The sequence below is a fragment of the Mastomys coucha genome, unplaced genomic scaffold (genome assembly GCF_008632895.1).
Source record: "Mastomys coucha isolate ucsf_1 unplaced genomic scaffold, UCSF_Mcou_1 pScaffold15, whole genome shotgun sequence".
In the NCBI taxonomy this organism is placed as follows: domain Eukaryota; kingdom Metazoa; phylum Chordata; class Mammalia; order Rodentia; family Muridae; genus Mastomys; species Mastomys coucha.
The window spans coordinates 20539306-20557566 of NW_022196897.1; the positions used below are offsets into that span (position 1 = coordinate 20539306).

Consider the following 18261-nt stretch of genomic DNA (forward strand, 5'->3'; position numbering starts at 1 on the left):
AGGTTCTGCTTCTCAGCCTTCTCAAGAGAAATGACGCCCACTGTCCCCAGGGATAAAGTCCTTATGTTGGGAGTAGGTGGACAGAGCTGGGCATCTTAACCTCCCCAGACCCTTACTATTGCCCCAGGATGGTGCAAATACTACGTCAGTGCTTTAGTCTATGCTTGGTCCTTTGCTTGCTGCATCTGGACTACAACCCCGTGTCTCCAGGCAGCTCAGGTTTCTTCTCCAAGCTTCCCTGGGCTCAACCGAACATAAATGCTATCCGGCAGCACTGTTTGCAAAAACGAGCAGGGCCCTTTCTGGGATTGTTGCCTTAGCTGAAGAAGGGACCTGGATTGCTAAGCAGCTCCTGCAGGCCTGGCCCAGGGCTCAGTGATGTAGCAGGCTCGCATCTGGTCCTCAGCAATCTCCCAAGAGCCTGGCTGGGGAAGAGGACCCAGCTGGGCCCCATGTTACAAACAGGGACCTGGGATTAAGGGTTCAACGCCATGGCTTTCCTGGAAATAAGGCAAGCGCAAACCCAGGGCTATCAGACTTCAGAAATGCCATGGAAGTTTGTGCCTGTCCCTCTTTGGAGACAGGGTGTCCCTATGTATAGCTCAGGCTGCCCTGGCCTGCAGGGGGCAGGAATTATAGGCGTGTGCCACCAAAGTCAGCTGTGTTTTCCTTGCCTCTGGGACTGTGTGGGCCCTGACCTTCTGTGTGGGAGCAGTCTCAGTTGCTCTGCTCTGCTAACCTGGGGATGTGTCTTCATGCTAGACCTCAGTTTCCCTATCTGTAATACAAAGGGTGCGACCAAGAGTGATTCTTCTGAAAGCATTTGTGTTGATGCTGGCTGGACCAGCTAGAATCCCGGGTACCATCTTCCCAGAAGGCTGTCTCAGACCATCCTTTGTTTTCTCATCTGTAGAATAGAACCCAAGCTACCGGGGCTTCAAGCAGACCTTGTCCCCTATAAGGCTGCCAGATGTGCCCTCACCAGTCAGCCTTGGCAAGGGTAGATGGAGGGTGGGGTGCATGGGGGAGGTCTGCAGCCTGGGTCCTCCCATCACCCTACCTCCCCCATCCCAGGGCCCCCCACCCAGCGACAAAGCCTGTGGCACTTCCTCTACTCGTCTGGCAGGCAGCCTGGCCCGGCCCCTTCTCTAAGGAAGCGCATTTCCTGCCTCTCTGGGCCGGGCTGGATGAGCTGAGCTCCCTGCCCTGACAGTCAGACCCCTGCCTTCATCCCATCCCCAGGCCAGGACCGCCGACAGCTGCTGTCCAAAAGAGCCCAGTGTCTCTTTCCCACCACCCAGTCAGCTAGAGACCCCTGCCCTGCTGTGAGTCTCGAGCCCACTTCTCCTGACTTCTCCGCCGCCACCTCAGAAGGCTGGAGCAGGGACGTGGTCGCTCCGGCCGCCTGCTCCCTTCGGATCCCCGTGCGAACCCACGCAGGCCCCGGCGCCCGCCCGCAGCCCTGCCTCTGGATACCGGATAAGGCCCAGCGCACAGACTCCCGGGTGGACAGCATGGACCGTGGCGTGTTTCCTCTGGCCACAACCCTGCTACTCATCATCTATAGCTTCGTACCCACAAGTAAGTGTCCAGCACCCCTGGGTGAGGACAAGCCCAGGCTAAACCCTAGGTGTTCCAGGTCTTATTCTGGTGTCCTGAGCTCCTGACTGATGAAGCCACCCCCAGTGTATTAAGAAGTAGGAATGGGATCACCAACTATTTCGGTTCAATGGGAGTAAAATATTTCACAGGATGCCAAACTTAAGCATTAAAAGTCTGGGGAGAAGTGGGATAAGCTATTTACATTAGCCCTGGCACCTTCCTGTTATCCTTCCTACTGTGTTCAGCTATCAAGGCTAGGAGCTAGAATGCTGTGCATCGCTGGGTGTCTTCCCTCCCTTCTCTGAGCCTTGAGTTTTCCATTGAGGAAGTTTAGGAAGGAGGATGCAGGAGTAAATTTAGGCTCTGGGTCCAACTTTGACCTCCTCGTTTTCTTGTATGATCTTCGGGGATGGCCTGGAGGCCTCTGAGCCAGAGGATGCTTAGAGCAAAGACTGGTGGTGAGATCATTTGTCTAAAGAGTTTCTGTTTCACTAGCTTTAAGTTCTCCCATTTTCACCGGGCTTTGCCTACCCCTGGGACCCCATGGAACCCACCAAGGTCTGCCTCCGTTCACCTTTCTGAGAAGGGCACAAGCTCCATTAGGGGCTCTGTGGATCTTCTCAGCCAGGATGACTATTGAAAGTGATCTGAGGAGGGCTGGTGAGGAGCCTGGACCCCAGTCCTACTCACAATGGGTCTCAGCGGGACCTGCTCCCAGCCCTCCTCCCTGAGGGTCCCTGCTGCCTACCTGCAGATTCAGGGGCGTGTTCAAGGGTTGGGATGGACAGCCCGGAGGAAAGAGTGTAGGAAATGATGGGGCCATCCCAGCACCCAAAGTCCACAAGTGATGAGAAATCTGTCATCACCAGTTAACCGGAAACTGAGTCTCAGAGGCACTGAGTGACTTAGCAGGGACTTGACCAAGGCCTGTGACCCTCCCCCCCAACCCTTATTCTGACCACATGTGACCCTGAAAGATGGCTGCCACAATTACCCCATTTCCCAGAAGAGAAAATGAAGGCTCTAACCTTCCGAATCCACCTACTCCAACAGAACCTGACCCCAGCCTGGGACAGGATTCCAGGCCCTCTTCCCCCCTGGGCCTAGGGAGACATGCCTTGTAGGATGGGAGGTGGGTGTCAGTGTCTAGGTAACTGTCCACATGATAGACCGGTCAACTGTGGTGGTACGCATGTTTCCTCAGAGCTGATTTCAGGTCATGGACCCTCAGTTCTTATTTGGAAATCAGAGTTCAGCAGAACACAGTAATTGCCTCTCTCCCCTACAGAGCCAAGAGATGCAGGTGCCCACAAGGGTATAGATGATGGCAAAGTGGCTAAAATAATTAGGAAACATGAGTTCTTGTTGTGATTATCTGGGCGTTTAGCTCTGTGGTAGAGATCTTACCTGCCAAATAAGGTCCTAAATTTAAAAAATTACACACATTTACATATATTTACAGATGCGTGTGTGTGTGTGTGTGTGTGTGTGTGTGTGTGTGTGTGTGTGTGTGTGAGACCAGGCTTCACTATGCAGCCCTGGTAAGCCAGGGCACAGAATTTAGCTCCTCAGTGGATGGGGTCAAGATGGAGGGCACAAAAACCAGGCCTCAGTCTCCTGGGGCACAATACAGCAGAATTTTCTAAAACTATATCTTGTGTCTAACACTTTACCCTCACAGCTTCAAAGCCAGCCCTAAGCTGGGTGTAGTGATGCACAGCTGTAATCTCAGCACTTGGGAGGCTGAGGCCATATTATCCACACAAGTCCTGGGCCAGCCTAGATTATGTGGTGAGTTCAAGGCCAGCCTGGACTACACAGTAAGATTCTATCTAAAAAAATGTCAGCCCTAGAAGGGCGACTTGTCTACTTGTTGTAAGGATGTGTGGCTGACAGGTACCTGTAATAAACCCAGCAACAAGATGCTACCAAAATGTCCGTCAGCAGGGGTCTCATTGAAGAAGTCATGTCACAGAATGTCATCCAGCAGCTACCACAAAACCAGTGGATCCATCCATCATGACACAGAGATGTATAGGACACATCACACCGTAAGAACCCAACACAGACATCCATTTCCACTAATAAAACAGCAGTGATGCAGCTTACACAGAGAAAATTCTGGAAGGATGTGCACTCAGTGTGACAGTTCTCCAGTGCGCGATTTTCTCTAGACTCCAGAGAAATCGAAGACACGCATTTGTGTATTAGTTTGCCTGCATGTATGTCTGTGTGCCCAGGGAGGTTCAGACAGTTGTGAGCCTCCAGGTTGGTGCCAGGAATGGAACCTGGGTCCTCTAGAAGAGCAAGTGTTTTTGACCACTGACTCAACTCTCTGGCCCTAAAATTCCTTTAAAGAATATGCATGTGGAGATTCTTTTTTTTTTTTTTAAAGATTTATTTATTTATTTATTTATTTATTTATTTATTTATTTGGTTTTTCAAGGCAGGGTTTCTCTGTGTAGTCCTGGCTGTCCTGGAACTCACTCTGTAGACCAGGCTGGCCTCGAACTCAGAAATCTGCCTGGCTCTGCCTCCCAAGTACTGGGATTAAAGGCGTGCGCCACCACCGTCCAGCTAAGATTTACTTATTATTATGCATAAGTACATTGTAGCTGTCTTCAGACACACCAGAAAAGGGTGTCAGATCTCATTATGGGTTGTTATGAGCCACCATGTGGTTGCTGGGATTTAAGCTGAGGACCTTCCGAAGAGCAGTCAGTGCTCTTAACTGCTGAGCCATCTCACCAGCCCCCATGTGGACATCCTTAAAGAACAACTTAACCATGTGTTTGTTCCCCAAAGAAAACAGGTAAATGTAGGGCTCTGGGATATAGCTATATGGCAAAGTGCTTAGTAGGCTTGAGGCTCTATAAGGAAGAGAGCAGGGGGAAGGGAGGCATGGCAGCCACACCTGTAGTACCAGTACTCAGGAGGTAGAGGCAGGATCAGAAGGTTGAACTCAGGTCAAGCTCAAGGCCAGACTGGACTAGAGGAAGAACTGTCTAGAGAGAAAAAGAGGGAGTGGGTGGGGAAGCAAGGGAATGGAGTGAAGGAGATAAAAAGGAAGGGGGGAAATAATTTTTAAAATCTTAGGTCCATGGGCCAATAAAACGGCTTAGCGAATAAAGTCTTGCTGCCAAGACTAACAACTTGAGTTTGGTTCCCCAGAATCTATATGATGGGAAGAGAAAGCCTTATGTTATCCTCTGACCTTTGCATGCTATGGTAGACACACACATACACACACACACACACACACACACACACACTCCCTCCTACTAAGGCTGGCATATCAGTGGTAGAGTATTTTTCTAGAATATTCCATGTTCAATCTTCAGTACTGCAGACAAACACTCCCAGCTCTGTTGGCATCTATAAGCTGCCTCCTCAGCTTCACAAGGTATTCTGGTCCTGCAGATGAACACGTGGGAGTCTTGTGGACCCTTCTGAAGTGCCATATTATTTTCATGGCATTATCTGTCTGCGGTTCTGGAATATTCTGTCGCATCTGCATGCCACCATTTGAACAGCGAGTCCCTGGTTGAATATTTAAGTGGTCTCCCTTTTGTTCCAGCTTGGTGCACCCAACAATCCCTGTATTTTGGTTTATGTCATTTGGAAGCTTCTGGCACTTGTGGCATGAACCTGGTGATCTGGCACCTGTGGCTGAGCTGTGTTTCCAAGCTGTAGGTGTCATTTGCATGCAGCTGGGGCAGACAGAGCATGAACTGAAACCTCCTTACTGCTGGTTGGAAATCTCGGATTCAGTGCAGAAGAAGCTGATGGCAAAGGGCATAGATTGAATCTATGGTTTTGAGGCCACATTCCAGAAGGAAAGGGGAATGAGCCAAGATCTGCGTTAGTCAGGACCTATGGGGACATGGCCACTCTCCATGACCACTATTGGGACATTCTCCCTCCACACCCGGATTCAGTTTATTCACATTGCAACCACTCCAGTTCCAGGGAATCCCATGTCCCTTGGCCACCATAGCCACATGCATGCATCCATGTAGTGCACATAAGCTCATGTAGGCACGCACACATACACACGAATAAGAAAATAATCTTTTTTTTTTTTTTTTGGTTTTCCAAGACAGGGTTTCTCTGTGTAGCCCTGGCTGTCCTGGAACTCACTCTGTAGACCACACTATCCTCGAACTCAGAAATCCACCTGCCTCTGTCTCCCAGGTGCTGGGATCAAAGGCGTACACTACCACCGCCCGGCATAAAATAAATCTTAAACAGTAAAAGAAAAAAAAATTATTTTTTCTCTCACCTCAGCCAGAGAGACAGAGGGACATAGGACTTGCTCTGTGTCACATGTGGGCCGGTGCTAGGACCTTGGAAGACAGGTCTGTTCCATGTGCTCTGGGGTCTTCAGGCAGATCTGGCCCTTCTCAGTGACAGGCCCTGATTTCCACCCCAGGCTGTCTGCTTTCCAACCCAGGCTTGGCTCTGGGCCCTTTGGTGGCTAGGCACTGGAGACTTAGAATGCTGGGGCCCAGTTCTGGGATCTACCTCTGCTCCAGACCAGGCTTTGAGGCAGCAGTCCTGCAAATTGGGGGTGAGGGGTGCTCATTCCAGAGTAAATTTGATTTAATACCAGTGCATGAGTGGGGTGATGGGTATGTCAGCTGACATTTATGTGACACTTGCTGTATACCAGCACTGGCATTGGTCTATGCTGTTACCCCTCTGTTGCAGATGAGGAGACTGGAGTCTAGGAGATAAGAGAAATTACCACAAATTAGAGTGGATAGCCATGGCCCCAAATCTTGGACCAGCCATTTCCATGAGCTACCTAATGGGGGGAGAAGCATCTTCCTGTGGTTTGATCCCCTCATTTCAGAGACTTGTCCCCACCCCACCCCACCCTAGGATGCTGCTCTACTGTTTGTGTCCTGCCTTCTCACCTTTATCCCAGATAGGACCTCAGGACATCTCTCAGACCCCAGAGGGAAACTGAGCCCAAGAACAGTATGAGGATCTGACAGCAAGTTCAGATAAGCCTTAAAATTTACTGCACAAATTGTGTTCTGGCCCAACAGGCCAGACAAATTACAGGGACACAGCAAACCTGTCTGTCCGTGTTCTGTCCTCTGGGAGTGCAGACACTTAGGAAAAGCTAAACAGCTGCAGCCAAGTGTGGGTGCACTTGGGAGCCTGAGGCAAGAGAATCAAGAATTCTCGCTATGCTCCAGATCCATAGTCAATTTCGGGGCAGCCTGGGCTGTAAGGAATCCTGTCTTACAAAACAACCTAACACTGGAGTCGAGAGCATTTGGAGGACATGGGTTGGGTTCCCAGAATTCATATCACATAGCTCACGATTGCCTTTAACTCCAGCACTAGGAGACCCAGTGCAGGCACCTGTACGCACACACACAAAAATATTAAATGAAGCTTAAAAAGAGAAAACCAGAGGTTGGGAGATGGCTCAGTGGTTAAGAATACTTGTTCTTATGCTGGGCGGTGGTGGTGCATGCCTTTAATCCCAGCACTTGGGAGGCAGAGGCAGATGGATTTCTGAGTTCGAGGCCAGCCTGGTCTACAGAGTGAGTTCCAGGACAGCCAGGGCTACACAGAGAAACCCTGTCTCGGAAAAACCAAAACAAAAAGCAAAAAAACAAAAACAAAAACAAACAAACAAACAAACAAAAAATTGTTCTTTCAGAGGACTCAGGTTCTGTTCCCAGAATGCACATGGGGCCTCATAATCATTTGTAACTCCATTTCCAGGGGATCTGATGCCCTCTTCTGATCTCTAAAAGCACTGGGCATGGTTATGGTGCACATACATACACATACACACACACATACATACATACATACATACATACATACATACGTACATATGTACATACATGCACACACATACATACACACATACATGCATACGTACACACACACATACATATAAAAGACTAATAGATAAAAATAAATGCATGTGAAACAACACGAGAATGCAGGCCAGGTGTGGTGGTGGCACATACCTCTAACATCATCACTATAGATGAGGAGATGGCAGATGGGATCTCTGTGAGACTACCCAAGAGGTCAATGAGGTCAGCCTGAGCTGCAGAGTGAGACCCTGTTGTTTGTTTGTTTGTTTGTTTGTTTGTTTGTTTGAGACAGGGTTTCTCTGTGTGGCCCTGGCTGTCCTGGAACTCACTCTGGAGATCAGGCTGGCCTTGAACTCAGAGATCCACCTGCCTCTGCCTCATGAGTGCTGGGATTAAAGGTGTGCCCACCGTTCTCTGGCTAAGACCCTGTCATAAAATTTACAAAACAACACTGGGGAGATTGTTCAGCTAGTAAAGCATTTGCTATGCAAACATTGAGGACCTTCATTCTGGGCCCAGAACTCAATAATAATAATAGTGATAATGATAATAATAGTAATAAATGTAATAAAAACAGCAATGGGGCGTGGTACTGGGCAGAGGGATCCACATGCTAATGACAGGGAACCAGGAGGCTCCCTGGGGCTCACTGGCTAGTCAGCTCAGTCTACCCTGTGAGCCCCAGTCTAGTGAAAGACTTTATCTCGATTAATAAGAGGGGGTGCTGAGGAAACTGGATGTAAGTTGCACACATGCACAAACACACATGAACACCCTCACACACTTACCCACACACAAATGAGAAACAAAACTGCCCAAACCATCAAAACAGACCAAGGCAGTGAAGTGCCACCTGACCCCGTAGGACTCTGAGACATCAGGTCCTCACACACCTAAGGAAGTACCTCTCTCCACACCCCATCCTCTTTCTCTCCTTTCAGTTTTGTTGGTGGTGGTGGTTTGGGTTTTTTTTTTGTTTGTTTGGTTTTTGGTTTTTGGTTTGGCTTTTTTTTTTTTTTTTTTTTTTTTTTGAGAAAAGGTTTCTCTGTGCAGCCCTGGCTGTCCTTGAACTCACTCTGTAGACCAGGCTGGCCTTGAACTCACAGAGATCCACCTGTCTTTCCCCACCACCCCATCCCCCAGTGCTGAGATTGAAGCTGAGTCCTGCCTCCGCCATTGCTACCACCAGCAGGAGGCTAGGAGGCACCTGCTTCAAGAAGAGGCCAACAGTAGTTTTGACAGTTGAGACAAGTTGGTCAATTGTCAATAAAACATGGTCACTGGAGTCTAGACAGATGATTCCGCAGTGCCAGCACTTGCTGTTCTTGGAGGGGACCCAGATTTGGTTCCCAGCACCCACATGGCAGCTGACAACTGTCTGTAGCTACAGTTCCAGGGGTTCTGTTGCCCTTTTCTGCCCTCTTTGGGGCACTGCCTGCACACGGCGCACATACACACATGCAGGTACACAGTTATACACATGAAACCAAGATAAATATATCTTAGAGGATGGCCGTTGGCCTGAGAAGGGGCAAAGGCAGGCAGCGTGTGTTTGGAGGAAATGGCCACGGCTGACTGGAAGGACACGGTCACCACAGCAGTTCCTGAGCCATCTCCGTTCCTTAGCTGATAGCTTAGTGCTATGCATGTGACCAACCTCTGAAGGTGACAGAGGATCTTCACCACCCCGGGGTATGGGTCATAATTCCGAGGCCTGAAAAGGAGGCTGGCGGGTGGGGTGGCACAATTAGGATGGGAGTTTGTAGACTATGTCAACCTCTCCATCCTTTGACCTCACTTTAGACCGCAGCTTGTGAATTTGACTCCGTGGGTGTTGGGAAACTCTGGGATAGACATACAAGAGGGGAGCTAGCTGTGTCTCTCTGGTGGCTTGGCTGGGAGATGGGACATCTGTGAGGTTGTGATTGGACTCTGAAAAGAGTAGGGGTTGCCTAAGTGGGGTGACTGAAGAAGACCTTCATCAGAAAGCATCCTCTTCCGTGTCACAGACACTCACGGCACCCATGGGAACCAAGTAGTTGAGCATCAGAACTGACTTACAACATACAGAACACATGCTCGGACTAGAACTAAACCCTCAGAGTCCATGGCTAGGGCCTGCTCCTGAGTATCTGGGTCTCCTAGGGAAATTCTTTAGCCTCCCTAACTACCTGTGAAATGGGTATAAGAACCACCCATTCCCCTCCAAGGGCTGCTGTAAAGATCCAAGGAATGTATTCGTACAAAACCTCCAGACAAGGAGCATGATGGGACCTTCTGTGCGGTTATTATGCCTACCAATAAGGAGAGTGAGGCCTTTATGGCTAGGCCATCAGGTCCCAGAGCAACTTGATGACCTCCAGGAGCTATTTGGGGTGGAATGGGGGCTGGCTGTGTAAGGCCTATGCTTGTAGGATGAAGGAGGAAGAAGAGGAGGAGGAGGAAGAGGGGTGGGAGGATGGTTCAGACTCTTCCTCAGGAGGTCAGGGTCACCCAGTTCTCCAAGAGTGACTTGTAGGCCCCCAGCGGCGCCTCCTCCAACAGTTCCCGGGAGGCCCCGACAGTTCCCTTGGTGCCAGGGGATTGTTTTCAGCTGGCCTGGGCCCGCCTTGGGCTGCTGGAGACAGGCTCAGGCGTCATACTCCCTCCTGTCTCCCCATTCTCGTCTGTGGGGTGGGGGCAACCAGTATTCGAAAAGGCCCCAAAATAAATGGGCCTCTTATCTGATCTCCCAGGCTAGCCTGTTATCTGATCATTACATAATGGCCAGGCCTGTGGCCTCTCCTGCTGGCGCTGGCTGACGGCATGGAGGAGGCGGCCCCAGGCAGCCCGGCAATGCCAGAGGAACTGGGGGTTCCTGGAAGTCTGGGGAGGGGGGTAGGGAAAGTCCGAGGATCTGTAGGCCAGATGGTGGGCCATGTGGAGAGAGTAGTCGGAGACTCAGAGGGCAGCCATACGTATGTATGACCTTGACATAAGTGTCCCGTCTCTTGAGGCTTTGGCCTCTCCTTCTAGGTAGGAGCCGGGATGGATCAGTAGGGAAACTGACAAGAGGAAATTGTACCAACCCTTCAGTCTATTGGGGTGAGGGGAGCCTTAGGATCTGCCTTGTCCTCAGCCCTTAAACGCAGGCAAGCAAACTACAGAAAACTACCACACAGCTAGTCAGAACTGGATGTTGGGCTTGGCTCCCAGGAACTTGCTTTGAACCAAAATACCGTATTGCCCAAACACACAGAGGCCTCTTGCTAATGGGACTAGAGTAATGGCTGCTAAGGTTTGGACTCTTACAGCAGCAGCAGGTACCTGTTCCTATTCTCCTCCCAAGATGGAGATATCTGACTGAGGGAGGATGTTGGCCGGGTGTGAGGCAGCCATCTTACCTCTGACCTCAGTGGCTTTGGGCCCAACAAGCTAGCTACAAAAGTGGGGGAGAAGCCTGGACAGGCCACAGGCGCCTGGGGTTCAGGAAGAGCTGGCCTGCCCCCATCCCCAGCACTGGCTGGCGTCAGCTGGACGTGAAGCCTGGCCCTCCTCGCCCATCTTTGATCTCCAAGAAAACAGGAAGTGAACACGACAAGATGGAGACATAAGCCTCCAAACAGCCTCCCCTCCTCTGTCCCTCCTCCACAGCTCCCCTTCCTCTCAGCACATTCCTTAGGACGAGGTGTAGGGGCCTCATTTCCTCTCCCTCCTCTGCTGGGTCAGGGTGAAATTCCATTCCTCTCCCTTGGGACCCGTGTTTCCGGGCCGCCCTGCAGGCAGGCTGTGAGGCCTGCTCCACATCACCGCTTTCAACCTGGGCTGCTTCCCCTGAGGCAGGAAATTGCCTCCTCAGAAACAGCTTCTTAGGGATGGACACCTTGAGGTCTGAAGAGGGAAAACTGTTTTCCTACCTCCACTCCCCAATACACACACGCCTCTCTTTGGATTGAACTGACCTTAAGACTTGGGGTCCACCATGAGCCCTGCCCCTTGGGTCACTCTGCCACTAATAGATAGCTGGGCACGGTGGCACTTGCCTTTAATCCCAGCACTAGGGAGGCAGAGACAGGCCATCTCTGTGAGTTCAAGGTCAGCCTGGTCTACAGAGTGAGTAGGCCAGCTGAGACTATACAGTGAGACTTTGTCTCAAAAATACAAAAAAGAACAAAAAACAAACAATACTTTTTTTTAAAAGATTTATTTATTTATTATATATAAGTACACTGTAGCTGTCTTCAGACACACCGGAAGAAGGGGTCAGATCTCATTGCGGATGGTTGTGAGCCACCATGTGGTTGCTGGGATTTGAACTCACAACCTTCAGAAGAGCAGTCGGCACTCTTAACCACTGAGCCATCTCTCCAGCCCCCAAACAATACTTCTAAAAATTAGTTTAAAATTTAATTTCAGGCAAACTGTGTTTGTAATATAAGTATATAATTATATATTTAAAATTATACCTTGAAAAATGATTCACGTGTATCTGGAATTCAGACTTATCCGTACCCTGACTCTTACCTTCCAACCTTATACCGAGTAACACTGTGATCCTAGGAGCGACTTTCTCCGGCTGGGTCTCAGTTTCCCCATCTGCAGAAGGTATGAAGTGATATCTACCATGTAAGGTAGCTATGAAGATGTCATGATGCTCTGAGCTCATACCTAATACCTAGGAAATGTTCAGAAAGTGAATGTGGTTGTATCCAGGCGTGGCGGTGCGCACCTGTGAATGCCAGCATTTGGGAAGCAGAGGCTGGAAGATCAGAAGGCCAAGACTCTCCCTGGCTACATGACAGCTTGAAGCCAGCCTGGGCTACCACAAACTCTGCCTCCAAATAACAACAACAACAATAATTCTTAAAGAGAATAAGAATACAGTTAGTACTTTTTCCTCCTAGTGCTAGGTGTTGCCTTGCCCACGCTAGACAAACATTCCTGCCCTGTTCTCCTCTTTCCTGACTGTTTTCCCACTGTGCTTTCCCAGCAGGCCTTGCAGAAAGAGTCGGTTGTGATCTACAGCCTGTGGACCCCACAAGGGGTGAGGTGACGTACACCACCAGCCAGGTCTCTGAAGGTTGTGTAGCTCGAGTTGCCAATGCTATACATGAAGTCCACGTTCTCTTCCTGGATTTTCCAGAAGTGAGTACTTCAGGCAGGTTTGGTGGGATTCCTTAGGAATCGGAGGAGATGGGGTGAAGGGCGCCTTCTTGTGGCTTTACTAGAGCCTCATCCATGAGACTGATGGGACAGGTCCTGGGAGGGCCAGCCCATGAGAGGTGGCCTTTTAGTAGAAGGGAGGATCTTATGGAAAACATCTCGAGAGCCAGCTGGAGGGCCGGTGAAGTGGCTCATGGGTAAGGGCACTTGTGGCTCACCGGGTGAGCTGCCATGCAAGATGATGTGAGTTCAAGTCTCTGAACCTACATAAGAGAAGTAAAGAACAACTTCCTCAAGTTGTTCTCTGACTTCTAATACACATGAGCATATGCATGCACGCTTGTTTGCACTCGAACTCGGGTGTGCGCGCGCACGCGTGTACACACACACACACACTTTTTTTTTTTCAAGACAGGGTTTCTCTGTGTAACCCTGGCTGTCTTGAAACTCACTCTGTAGACCAGGCTGTCCCTGAACTCACAGAGATCCACCTGCCTCCATCTCCAGAGTATTGGAATTAAAGGCATGCATCTGGCCAGAAAAAAAAAAATTTTTTTTTAAAGGACCCAGATAGAAAATGTCAGTGTGAAGTAAGGGAGCGTGTGCCTAGATGCAGCTAGTGACGGGGTGTGACAGGGCGTGATGTGGCGCTCATAGCTTTTCAGAGGACAGGATTCTACTTTAAGCTGGGCTTTGGAGAAAGGGTTGAGTTCTAGTCTCCCTCACCTCAAACATCTGTGACTCCACCAGCCATCCTCTGTGATCCAAACCCAGCAAGCCAACCTCAAGTTCAATCTCCAACAGCTGCCTCTACTTTGTCTAGATGTGTCTCTTACGAGCAGCGAAAGCCCATTTGTCAAATGTTTACTGCATGCTAGGTATGAGGCTATGGCCTACCATCACCTAGGAACCAGGCATCAGGCTATGGCCTACCATCACCTAGGAACCAGCTTTGTTTGGTTGATTAGTTTTTTTTAATTAGGGTTCATGTAGCCTGGGCTGGCCTCGATTTTACTATATAGCAAAGGATGACTCTGATCCTCCCATCTCCGTCTCCAAAGTGCTGAGATTATAGGCACAGGCACCACATCTGATTTACATGACCCTGGGCTTCAGGGTCAGGGTCGTGTGCCTCCTAGGCAAACCCTCTACCAACTGAGTTACATCCCTAGCCATGGATACAGACATGGTGGGGGCTCAGTAGGGTCCATTATTATTCTCATTTCTTGGAGGAGGAAACTGAGTCCAGCCTTGAGAAATAAAACATGAACTGAAAGGCAGAGGGCACAGTGGACTCAGAGGGACCTCAGAGTCAAGTTCAGGCTCACTGTCTTGCCTGGGCTGCAGCCCACACCTAGCTGGGGCGGACTAAGGCCACAAGAATGAATTAGGAACATGGGATGAATTTGTGGCTAACTTGCACCTAAAACAGTTGAGTTGCTTTGCATTTTGTATAGTGATAAGAAGGTGCCCAGACCACCAATATCGGGGGGCCCTGCCTGCCACAAGGACTGCGGGCTTTGATAATCCCCAAAGTACCGATAGCACCAAATACATTTTATTTGGCTTTCACACACATAGCAATTGTTTTTCAAGTCAGTGATAGTATGGGAAAATAAGAAGCTTTCCTGTCAGTTCATTTGGTTCTGAGGTTTAGGTTCTTGCAGCTCTTCTGGGTGATCTTGGGGTTCCCTGATAGCAGAGCCAGGGAGAGGAAGGCCCCAGCCAGATACCCAGGTCTCTGGGCTGTAGGAGCTGTGTAGACAGCTCCATTCAGGACACATGAGGCTGGTATTCTGGCAGGGGATCCAGGCAGGGTACTTCAGCTGCTAAATGCTTAGGCAGGGCTTCCTGGAGGACGGGACAACACAGAGGAGCTGGGACCTCTAAGTGTGGTAGACAGTGGGCACAGCAGGGGAGAGAGTATACAGGTGGAGGGGAGGGAGCTGCTCCCTCAGATTCTCACAGGGCCTTGAGGTTCACTTAGGAGCAGAACTGGAGAGATGGCAGTTATTGAGAACTTTGCTTTTGATCTTTGAGCAATGGCAACCACTGAAGGAGTTTTAGGGCTGTGTGGTGTGGGGTGCCACAGTAACTCAAGGCATAGGCCAAGGATTCCAGTGCTTGTGGCAACAGAATTTCCCTGTAGCTCTCTGCCCCTTCCAGAGAACTCTATAGATCATGGGACATTTTCTTTTTTTGGTTTGTTTTTGTTTTTTGTTTTGTTTGTTTGTTTTGTTTTTGAGACAGGGTTTCTCTGTATAGCCCTGGCTGTCCTGGAACTCACTCTGTAGGCCAGGCTGATCTCGAACTAAGAAATCCTCCTGTCTCTGCCTCCCAAGTGCTGGGATTAAAGGTGTGTGCCACCACTGCCAAGCGGGACATTTTCCTTTTTCCTTTTTTTGGTGTTTTTGAGATAGGGTTTCTCTGTGTAGCTCTGGCTGTCTGGGAACTCAAAGAGATCTGCCTGCCTCTGCCTCCCAAGCACAGGGATTAAAGTTTACGGAGCAGCTGCCACTTTACCTCCCAACTGACCTCGTGACATTTAACCTACCAGGCCAGGCTCCTAGCCCTAGAACTCTGAAGGATATGCATTTGAAGGGGTGGTGGAGAGTGCTGGGGTCCCAGAGACCCAGAGTTCAGTTCTGGGTCTGGCATTGGCCTGCACCTTGCATAGTGCATGGGCTGCTGAAGGCATACCCCTCATATTTTTCTTGGGTTCAGAGGCTCGCTCAAGAATTATGAAACTATGGAATCTAGTTCAGGGCCTGGCCTATTCCGAATAATTAGTATATTCCATAAATGAATGCATATTTGTATAATGAATATGTTCAAATGTAACCATGATACAGTGTTTAGGAGCACAGCTTTTAGTCAGGCGCTGCAGTAGGAGACTGAGATCCCAATTACTCAGGAGGCTGTAGCAGGAGGATAGCTTGTAAAACTACAAGTTTTAGGTCATCCTGGGCAACGTAGTGAGAATTTACTCAAAAAACAAACCAAGGAAAAAGGATGCAGGTTCTGGAGCCAGTCAGTCCTCAGCTGAACCTCTGCTAATCTCATGGCCACATCGTTCTGTTGGCAAAGCTGTCTGAACCTTGGTCTTCGCACGGGAAACATAGAGACAATGATAATCTCTCCTACCTCTCAGGTTACTGTAAGACTCCAGGATAAAGAAAGCAGAACACAGAACACAGAACCTGCCCACAGCAAAAGCTCTAGTTTGGCAATTATAAGTTTTGTAGTTATTACTTTTTTTTCTGGACTCCGTTTTTTATTTGTAAATATGTGGACATGACCCAGTTTCCAAACATCTTCCATTTCGATTACTCTTTAAACCTCACACAAGTTTGAACCCTATGGAGAACAAGAGGCAAGCTAATGGAAGTTGAGTCTCGTGGAGTTCCTGGCCTATCTGCCTGTGATCCTGTTCAGTCTTGGTGCTTTGACCACCAAGGAGCCCGTGACCTGCCTAGCACTTACTTTCCTTCCTGATAGTCTCCAAGAACGAGGTCCATGCCACAGTCCCTCGCTACCAACTTTTCCCTGGGTGCTTGCTGTGGTCAAGGGTAGAGACAGAAAACGAAGCTGAGCCACTCACAGGCCAAGAATCAATATGATTGAGCGAGTGATGGAGCTAGCCACCCTGGTTAGGGCGAGAGGCTGTGGATGATGGAGATACTCACCAGTCATAGAGAGGAAGGGATTTGGGGGCTACACATGGAGCTCAGTTGTTAGGGTGCTTGTCCATCATGAGGCCATGGATTTGATCCCCAATATCTCACAGAGAGGAGCTCAGCACCTGAGAGGCAGATGCAGGAGCGTTAGAAGCTTCAGGTCAGGCTACAGCGATGGCTCAGCAGTGAAGAACACTTGCTGCCCTTTCACGTTCTGCTCCGAGCACCCACATCAGGCAGCTCACACCCGCCTGTAACTCCAGCTCCAGAGGCCCCAACACCTTCTTCTGGCCTTCAGAGCAAAGGCCTAAAGGTCACATGCTTGGGACAGCAGGTCTACCGGGGGTGGCACTGCCTCTCCTGAACTTTGGCCTCCTTTGTCAGTCTTTGGCACAAAAAGATGGCTTTCCTGTCCATCCCTACATGGCTTTAGAACCATCAGATTTCCTGTGTGTGAGTGACAGATGAGTGGTGGCAGCCAAGAACCCCAGGAAAGTGGCATTTGAGGTGTCTGTCTGTCTGTGTGTCTGTCTGCCTGTGTCTGTCTGTCTCTCTGTGTGTATTTCTCTGCCCGTTCTGTCTGTCTGTCTGTCTTTCTGTCTGTCTCTGTCTGTCTCTGTCTCTCTCTCTGTCTCTCTCTCTCTGTCTCTCTCTGTCTGTCTCTGTCTCTGTCTCTGTCTCTGTCTCTGTCTCTGTCTCTCTCTCTCTCTCTCTCTCTCTCTCTCTCTCTCTCTCTGTGTGTGTGTGTGTGTCTGTATGTGTGTGGAGGAAGTCTGTAGACAAACCAGGGGCCGCCGGGCAGGGGTTATCTCACTGGGTCCCCAAAGGACAGGCAGGAGCCTGGATTCCGGGAGGGGCCTAGGGTCACATCCTGACCTTCAAGACAGGAACCGGCCTGGTGCCTCAGCGATTCCCATCAGGCTGACTACACTGTTCTGCTGTCCGGGACCTAGGCAGCCAAGCTTGGTTGGCTACTGATTTGCTGCCCTCTGGGCAAACTCAGGGAGCTCCTTCCTCAAGATAGGAGCCAGCCAGGCTCTGACTCATGCTAGCTAGCCAGAGGGGGCAGGCAGAAAGTGAGCCAGGGGAATCTCCACTGCTTGCCCTCAGGCTATCATGGGAGAAACCATGAGGGACTGGGGAAGGCAGGGTGGCTCTCAGAAGTAGCACTACACTGAATAGCCTCGCTGTCACCCATTTCCTGTGGCACCTCTGCTCCACAGTGGGAAACCTGTATCGCTGAAGGAATGCACATGATATCCTTCTCTTACACCGCAGAGCCTGCTCAGGGTACCCAGAACCCCTGAGTGTCTTGCTCAGTTGTCTCTGAGCCTATTCTGCAGGCTGCAAGGGAGTGGCTCTTATTATAGGCTCCAAAAAGGGACCACACTGGGCTGATGCGAATTCTGCTCTACCTGAAGGATGGCAGAGCTTGCTCTGGGAGAGACACCCCGGAGGATTCTCCCATCTGGACACATGAGCAACCTTACTTTGCCAACAGAAGCAGGCTGAAGAGACCAAGGGGTCCTGGGGCGGGAGCTGCCTTTGCGTCTTTGTGCCATGCCTTGCAGGTGATGAGCAGGGTAGGGAACCGGTGTGGCTGGGTTAGGTGGCTGGGCAGGGATGCTCATCATTTCCCCAGCTTTGGCACTGAGTCACCCTGAGAGTACATATTTATTGGATAAATGGACAGATGGACAGATAGGTAGTAGACAAGAAGAAAAGAGGGGGACCAAAAAGCCAGAAGAAAATGGAATGAAGTCTTTTAAGTCCTGAAAGTAAACAGCTGTAAATCAAGAACACTATACCTGAAAAATTATCTTCAGAAACTGATGGAGAAATAAAGGTATTTTGAGACAGACACAAATGAAGGTAAGTCATGATGAGTAAGGACAGCAGGGAGTCCTCAGTGGAATACTTTACAGGGAAGAAGCCTGACTAAACACTGAAGAAACCACAATGCCCAATCTGGCACCTCGGCAAGCCCTGAA

General features: G+C 49.8%; 1 protein-coding gene across 2 annotated transcripts in view; it reads left to right on the forward strand.

The window, feature by feature from the left end:
• Positions 1-1125: 1125 nt before the first annotated feature.
• Positions 1126-18261, forward strand: part of Eng (endoglin) — a 35459-nt gene continuing 18323 nt past the window's right edge. The window contains exons 1-2 of one of the 2 annotated variants that reach the window (XM_031369856.1): positions 1126-1581; positions 12421-12575. In XM_031369856.1, coding sequence (XP_031225716.1) covers positions 1515-1581; positions 12421-12575 — 222 coding nt within the window. In that variant the 5' untranslated portion in view covers positions 1126-1514. The remainder of the gene's footprint in view (positions 1582-12420; positions 12576-18261) is intronic. The other variant, XM_031369857.1, reaches the window with a different exon arrangement.